The sequence below is a fragment of the Odocoileus virginianus genome, chromosome 3, assembly GCF_023699985.2.
Source record: "Odocoileus virginianus isolate 20LAN1187 ecotype Illinois chromosome 3, Ovbor_1.2, whole genome shotgun sequence".
NCBI classification, from domain to species: Eukaryota; Metazoa; Chordata; class Mammalia; order Artiodactyla; family Cervidae; genus Odocoileus; species Odocoileus virginianus.
In genome coordinates, this window is record NC_069676.1 from 5,092,046 (window position 1) to 5,100,104 (window position 8,059).

General features: G+C 51.5%; 1 protein-coding gene across 2 annotated transcripts; it reads left to right on the forward strand.

The window, feature by feature from the left end:
• Window positions 1-315: 315 nt before the first annotated feature.
• Window positions 316-7,431, forward strand: TMEM221 (transmembrane protein 221). 2 transcript variants are annotated; one of them, XM_070462115.1, is made up of 4 exons: window positions 316-883; window positions 3,410-3,495; window positions 5,978-6,208; window positions 6,873-7,431. In XM_070462115.1, the coding sequence occupies exons 1-4, from the start codon at window positions 564-566 to the stop codon at window positions 6,932-6,934; spliced, it is 699 nt and encodes a 232-aa protein (XP_070318216.1). In that variant the 5' UTR covers window positions 316-563; the 3' UTR covers window positions 6,935-7,431. The 2 variants fall into 2 exon arrangements, with proteins under 2 accessions (XP_070318216.1, XP_020754455.2); XM_020898796.2 differs by having other exon boundaries at window positions 5,978-7,431.
• Window positions 7,432-8,059: the final 628 nt, after the last annotated feature.

The window sequence follows — 8,059 nt, forward strand, 5'->3', positions numbered from 1 at the left end:
TGGAGAAGAGGTCCAGGAAGGCCTCTCTGCGGTGGTGACGTCTCTGCAAAGCCTTGAAAGAAGGTGAGCAGAGGGTACATCCCAGTCAATTGCCAGGTAGAGATCGGGTAGCAAAGTGAATTATTTAAAATTTTGTGCAAGTTTCTTTTCTTTCCCCCCCCCCCCCAAACAACGATAAAACAGGCGCTTGGAGCGGCGGGAGGGGAAAGGGGGACACTTTAATGAGTTTGGTGGACCTGGACACAGCCGCTGCGCGCTTATCCCACGTGGGACCGCCTCCGCCCCGTATTCGCCCCGCCCCTTGATGGCCACGCCCCTCAAGAGCCCGGAGGCCGGGAGCTGGCGCCCACAGGGTCCCCAGAGAGAGAGGACTTCGTCTCAAGTTTTCCCAGCGCTTCCTCGTCCCCACCGCGACTGGCGTCCCAAGCTCTCTGTGGCCCTTCCAACTTTCAAAAACCGCCCCCTTCTGGACCGCCGAGGGCCCTAAGACGCCCCTCAACTGCCCTGCCCCCTAAAATCTCTTTGATCCCCCAGCTGTCCCCCAGGCCCGCAGGACCCCTCCGATGGCCAGGTCGTACGGCGGCCGGGTGCTGGCCGCGATGGTCTTGCTGGGCATCCCCGCGGCGGTGCTGGCGGCGCTGGGCGCGCAGCTGCTGTTCCAGCTGCAGGCGGGCCGCGCGGAGCTTCGAGGACCGCGAATCGACGGGCTGGGCCCGGAGCTGGGCGCCGGCCCCGGGCTGCCGGAGGACGCGGCCGGGGCGCTGCTGCCGCTGGCAGCCGCACTCTCCGCGCTAGCCCTGGTGCTGGGCCTCACCTGCCTGCTGCTCGCCGCGCTCTGCGGCCACCTGGGCGCCGAGATGGCGCGGGGACCGGGCTCTAACAGGTAGGAGGGCCGGCCCCATTGCCTGGCTGGGGCCTGGACGGGCCCGGGCGAGCCGCTGCCCTTCTCTGGGCCTCTGCGTTGGGGAGAGCTTTCCTCCCTCATTCTCTCCCTTCATCCGTCTTTCCCTTCCTCCTTTCGTCCATCCATCCCTCCCTCTCTCCTCTATTTGCTGAAAATTTACAGCAGGTACAACTGCTGCTGCGACTCCCCATTTCACAGATGAGGATACTGAGGCTCAAAGTAGGCCTGGAGTCAGCTAGCCCCAGTGTTGATAGCACTTGTTATTTAATGGAACCCTAAGATCTAGGTGCCTCCCACATCTTGTGATTAGCTCAGTGAAGCCCCCTGAACGGCTGGTACCCCTTATTATCCTCCTGTTTAGTCTCAGACAGGGGAGGCTGCTCTGTCTATGCTGCTAGGATTGGAAGGGAGTGGGCTGCATTTGAACTTGAAGCTGATAGAGCCAGGAACCTGTGCCCTGGCTAGGGGTAGGTGTGGGGATGGGGGTAGAATTCCTTGTCAGGCACCTGAGCTCAGGGAGATGGGCACAGGGGATGGGGCACTGCATGTGGAGTGAGGACATTCCTTGAGCCAAAGACTTGGCTGTCCTGCCCTCCTGGCGAGGGGAGCCAGGATTCTGGCCCAGGCTTCCTTAGATTTGATCAGATGGGCACTTCCACCACTGAATCCCATCCAAACCATGCACTCTCTATCTGCTAGTTCAAGGGGGTGCTGAAAAGCATGCATTCTGTCAGTTTACAAATATGTGTTGGGTGCCTGCTTGGGGCTGAGACCAGCACTGGGTATTGGGGACTCAGCAGGACCCAAGTGGGTCTGGACCACCTTCCTGGGGATGCAGATAATGAAGAAGAAAAACAGATCAATAATGTCAAATGGTGATGAATGCTGGAAAGGGAAGAAAATGAGGTGATGTGGTGGAGCAGGAAAGGGTAGGGGTGAGACCAACCATCATGGGGATGGGGGTGAGTCCTACCATCAAGGGAGGACTGAGCTGAGACTTGAAGAAGGAAAGGAGGCACAAGATCTAAGGGACTGTGATCCAGGCAGAGGGACCAGCATGTGCAAAGGCCCTGGAGCAGGAATGAGCTTGAAGTGTTAAAGGGGGATGGAGGTGATCGATGTGGTTGGGATGGGGGTAGATAAGGGAGATGAGGACCAGGAAGTGGAAGTGAGAGGTACTGGGGTTTTTTTTTTTTTTTTTTTTTTTTTGCTACACCATGCAACTTTCATGATCTTAGTTCCCTGACCAAGAATAGAACCCGCACTCCCTGCAGTGGCAGTGTGGAGTCTTGACTACTGGACCGCCAGGGAAGTCCAAGAGGTACTGGATTATATAGAGGTTCCTGTGCTCTGGTGAAGATCTTAGGTTTTTACTCTGACCGAGAAAGCTGTGAGCCAGGAGGGGCGTGATCTGGCGTAAGTGGGTTTGGAAGAACTCACTCTGGCCACTGTGCAGAAGAGGGGTCAGGATGGAAGTTGGCAGAAAGACCAGGGAGGAGGCCACTTCTATGGTACTGGTGGGAGGTGAGCAATGATGGAATCTCCTTTTCTTGATCTCACAGGACTGGAGAAGAGCATGCACACAGCAGAAAAACTTAGCACAGGGCTGGGTTCAAAACCATGTCCTCAATTCACACAGCTCTCGGGAATCTCTGTTTCTATTGCGGCTGATAACAAATTAGCCTCAGTTTCCTCATTCCCAAATAAGCTTATGGTCAGTAAAATAATGGAAGTCAGATGCCTAGCAAGTGTCCATATGCAACAGCTGTTTCATGAATGTTGGATGTTTTAGTGGACTGATGTATATAAGTAGGTTGTTTTCCCTTGTGGCTCAGATGGTGAAGAATCTGCCTGCAATGCAGAAGACCCAGGTTCAGTCCTTAGGTTGGGAAGATTCCCTGGAGAAGGAAATGGCAACCCACTCCAGTATTCTTGCCTGGAAAATTCCATGGGCAGAGGAGCCTGGCGAGCTACAGTCCATGGGGTGGCAAAGAGTCAGAGACTACTGAGTAACATTTTCACTTTCACTATATTGGTGGGTTATGGGGGAGGGGAATGGAATGGATGATGACTGGATGGATGAATGGACAGATAGATGGTTGGCTCGATGAATGGTGACTAGGAGACAGATGATGGATGGATGGGTCAGGGGTGGGAGATGGATGGATGGATGAATGAATGGATGGTGAATGACAAATGGATAATGGATGATAGTGGCTGTTTAAATAAATGGGTGGTTGGGTTAACACAGCACGGTTAAATGGATGGATGGCTGTATGGTTGAATACATACAGATGGATAGGATGGATGGATGGATAATAAATGGTGGCAGGCAGTAAAGAATGATTGAGCAGGTAGGGGGATGGATACGTGGTGGATGGTTGGGTCCTCACATAGATCTCCAGTTCCCCAGAGCTGGACCATTCTCCCTTCCTCTCCTCCCCAAACTTCTTCCACCAGTTCTGCCTCCTGAGTCCATTTTCTTCCTGCCCCCCTCCCTGCCAGGTCTGACTGGTTTCTCTATGACTGCCGCCTCCTCAGACATGTGGCTCTCGGCCTCTTCTGTTGCGGGGTCTCCGTCTACTTGGCAGGTATGTGCTCAGGATAGAACATGGGGTATAGGACCCTGAGTTGGAGCAGCCAAGGGTAATGGCCCCACTATTGGGGTCAGCTCTGGAGTCAGCCTACCTTTTTCACTCTTGGTTCTGACACTTGTGCCCATGCCTGGCATCTGATCCCAGTGGGGATTCCATAAATGGTGGTTGTCTTCAGAACACTCGTGATTCATTGCTTGTCTACATCTGGTTTGAACAAAAGTCCCAGTCCTTGCTGGTTTCTGGAGATAGTGTTTCACAGGTTGGCCTTAGCAAAAACTGTTTTGATCACAAATATCAGAATCCAGCTTAAGAAGGGCTTAAGAAAAAAAAAAAATGCCCCCTAAACCAGAAATGCAATTTTAAATCCCCAAATATGAAGCAGAGTAAAAGCTAATAACCTGGGTGCCAGAAGGACACACAATCTTTCCTTCCCTAGTTTGTAACTCTTCTTTGATCACCCACACATGCTGGTAAAGAAATCAGATCATCACATTTCTTTGAAGAGACTGTTGACATCTTATATTTTGTTCTATTCTTGAAAAATATGTTGCTGATTCTGGAGACTCCGTGTTAAATCATCCATAGATCTCTGGTAGCCCTATAGACAGCCTGTTTTACTGGAATAAAAAAAAATCAGCTTATTGAAAAACAAGGGATTTGCTGTTTCTATTTTTTCCCTTAGTACCACAATAGAGAAATAGAAGTTTAGAAGATATATTTAAAATATTATTTATGAAATATGAGCTTAGGGTTTATTGTGGGAATTTGTACACACAGGATAACTAACTCTGTATCACTCCTGTTGTTTGACTTAATAAAATACTCTGGATGTGGGGTTTTTTATTAAAAGGAGAGTGGATGGAGTGACTCATCTATCTGAAAAGATCAGGGGTTAGTGGTTTCAGGTGTGGCCGGATCCAGGCACTCAAATGAGGTCAGAAAAAAAATGCTTCTCACTTCACCTCTTCACCCACTGTGCCCTGAGAAAGAAGTCTTTATCTGTAAGCACTTTCAACATAGTACCAATGACCTCAAGCCTTTTCAGGGGCTGACAAAACTGTTAGAGACTTGGAGAATAAAATATTCTTGTCCTAAAATACACAAAAACTCACAATGGGCACAAAAACTATGTCAGCCTCATTAAGCATTAAATGAAGAATTTGTTCAGCTCTCATTTATATTCTTTTTGAGGTTAGGTGACCTCACTCAGCAAGAATTTCCAAGCATGTCCAGCCAGTCATTCATTCATTGCTAACCAGAACCAAAATAATAATTATAAAGACGTTTTAAAAATGTTTAGAGCAAAAAAAGTCCTTGGCCTCGCTTTAATATGCCAGACATAATACAGTGTGGCATGTTCAAAAGCAAGAGTGCAGAGCTGGAGAAAGCCTAGAAACAGCCCACAAAGTGCCGAGAAATCCCCCACCAACTCTGAGCTGCTCTCCTTTTTTGTCGTTGTTCAGTTGCTAAGTCATGTCCGACTATTTTCGACCCCAGGGACTGCAGCACACCAGGCTGGCAATTCCTTAATTGCTGCCATAAAGAAATTCCCCTATCCCCATAGTCCAAGCAGAGGTCCCAGGGCTGACTCTGATTGGCTGAACTTGGGTCATGTGATAGCCATGCACCAATCACTACAACCAGGGGAAGCAACACCCTGACTGGCCAAGACTTAGGACCATATACATCACTGATGCCAGGGAAGTAGGTCAGTCCTCCTATCCCGTTGAACAGGGTGGGGTTGGGGACTGGACCAGCACCTCTCAATGCAGGCTGATTCTGCCCCGGAGGGGACTCTGGGCAATCAATATCTGGAGACATTTTTGGTTTCATGATAACTGGGGGAGGGTATACTGGTATCTGGTGGGTAGAAGCTACTAAATATCCTACAATGCACAGGATAGTTCCCACCAAAAAGAAAGGTGCCAACTGGACATTGGATAGGGCCACAGAGGACCAGTCCTTGAGGTCAGGTCGCCAACTGTCTTATTGTTCAGATAAGCCAACTGAGGTCAGAGAGGGACTGCCATTCACTCCAGGTCAATCACAAGGATTCCAAAAGTCTGAGATCTGGGTTGTTTCAATTGTGGTTAAGTACACATAACACTGGCTTCCCTGGTGGCTCAGTGGTAAAGAATCAGCCTGCCAAAGCAGGAGATGCAGGTTCGATCCCTGGTTTGGGAAGATCCCTGGGAAGAGGAAATGGCACCCCATTCTAGTATTCTTACCAGGAGAATGTCATGGACAGAGGAGCCTGGTGGGCTACAATCCATGGGGTCACAAAGAGTTGGACATGACTGGGTATCTACACACATAGTAAAATAGTTGTGATGATGACATATTTGTCAGGTGTGGGTTAGATGAGTTAGTCTATGTGCCTATCATAATGTATAGTTTTCTATAATTGCCTTCCATGTGGGGAGCTCTTCCAGGGCTTGGGGATCAAATGTTGAATAAGAGCCATTTCCTTCCCCAGCACTGTCCATCTACGCCCTGCTGCTCTTCGAGATCGAGACAGGTGCAGCAGCTGCCTCCATCCTTGGCTTGGGTGCTCTAGTCCTGGTGGCAGCACTGACCCACACTCTGCTCCAGGCCGCCCGGACCACCCGCCGGGGCCTCCATGAACTGTCCCCACCACACTTTGAAGATGACCCTGTCCGCCCTGCTGAAGTCTCCAAGGCCGGCCCCAGGGCTCAGCCCCAGCAGGGTATTCATCACTGGACTCTCTACTCATCCTTCCCTAAACTGGGGGACTCCCTCAGACCCATGGTCACTGACACAGCACCTGCAGTCATGGGAGGAGGCTGGGAGAGCGGCCTGCCTGCATCCCGCATGCACCGGACACTGTCTGCCAGTGAGGGGCGCTGGGGAGAGGTCACACATGAGATGCGCAGCATCCTGGGCCACAGGCCAGGGGGTTCAGGGAAGGACTCCACCTTGGTGTGAGCCCAAGGATCAGGGATAGAGACCGAGTGTCAGGCAGCAGGAAGAGGACTCTTGTAGAGATAGCTCCAGGCTCAACCACAGTAGCAGTACAACTTGATTTCTTTCTCAGTTCACAGCATCTCTGCGTTTTGTCCTCAAGGTTGCCTCATGGCACAGAATGGCTGCTGGGGGTCCAACCTTCACTTCCTCACTCAGAGAGAAAGGCAGAGGCCAGGACTGACTCAGGAGCTTTTGGAAGTCTTCCTGGGAGGCCTTGGGATACTTCTGGTTATACATTACTGGCCAGAACAGTCATGTGGCCACACTTCAATATATAGGAGACAAGGAAATGCAGCTGCCCAGAATGAATAAAATTCTGTTCTAGGCAGGAGGGGGAGGGGAGAGCTTAGACAGTGGTTCTCTAAACATCTCCATCCATTTTACAGATGAGGAAACCGAGGCCCAGAGAGAGGCAGTGACTCACCAAGGGTCCCACGGCCAGTACTGAGCATCAGAGCTTGGATTCGAACCTGGGTCCTGTAACCTCCATGCTGCTGATAGTGCAAGCCTCAGACTCTGCGACTCCTTCCGGGCTGTGAGCATTTGAAACCTGCATGTGCGGAGCTCAGAGCAGCCCCGGGCCACAGATGCACCTGGAGACCTGGACCCAGACTCCTGGCTGTGGGCCTGTGGCTGAGGGCTTCACCACTCTGTGGCTCAGTTTCCTGGCCTGTAAAATGAGAACAGAAGTGGTTCCTTCTTCTAGGGTTCCCGTGAGACACTACATGAGTCATTCCCGGGGCCTGTGCATGGCAGGTCCTCAATACTTGTCAAGCTGTGCTTCTGTTAGTTGGGGTGCCTGGTGGCAAGAAAATGTGGGCTGATGGCTGGTTTCTGGGACCCTTGGAACTTATGGGGCTTGGTGGATAACTCAGAGCCCCAGGGGTCTCCAGAGGTCCCGTTCCCATCCCTGTCCTGCACTACCTGAAAATAAATTCCATGTCACTATCTCCATGTCACTTGAGCCACAACCAAACGTGCTGCATGGCCAAGTTAGGTCCAGGATGAAGGGAGCACTGGAAGGAGTGGGGGTGGGGAGGGCAAGAGTTGGGGGACAGAGAGTGTACCCCTTGTAGAGTCTGGGATCCATTTCCCACAAATCTTCATGTATATAAATATCACAGGGGGTGGGGATGCCCTGGTTCCTGCCCCCACTCCAAATGGACAAATGTCCTCAGCAATCTCCCAGCCTGTCCATCCCTTCCTGGGCCACCTAGGGCCACCTAGTGGAGGAAGCTCAGCCACACAGTGGCTTGAAGACCCCAGGACCTGTCCCCATGGGCAGAGAGGTGGCAGTGCCCAGCAGCCTTGGGGGAGGCTGGTCCCCAAGCCAATGATCAGCTAGAGATGTGGATGCCCCACTCCCCTCGGCCACATCCTTCCTGAGCCCCCCCGGGAGCCTACACAAACCTCCTCCTCCTATATGGCACCTGTCGCAGGGGGTATCCAGAAAGCAAAGGCTTGTGGTGTGCATGAAAATATCAATGGAAGAGGATAAAGTTAGAACAAATGTCAAACTTCCCTGGCGGACCAGTGGTTAAGAACCCGCCTTCCAATGCAGGGGATGCAGGTT

Excerpts from the sequence above, each read along its gene's own strand:
- TMEM221 (XM_020898796.2), top strand. The coding sequence starts at position 564 with ATGGCCAGGTCGTACGGCGGCCGGGTGCTGGCCGCGATGGTCTTGCTG. Across the intron at positions 884-3,409 it reads CGGGGACCGGGCTCTAACAG|GTCTGACTGGTTTCTCTATG; the intron begins GTAGGAGGGCCG and ends CCTCCCTGCCAG. Across the intron at positions 3,496-5,977 it reads GGTCTCCGTCTACTTGGCAG|CACTGTCCATCTACGCCCTG; the intron begins GTATGTGCTCAG and ends TTCCTTCCCCAG.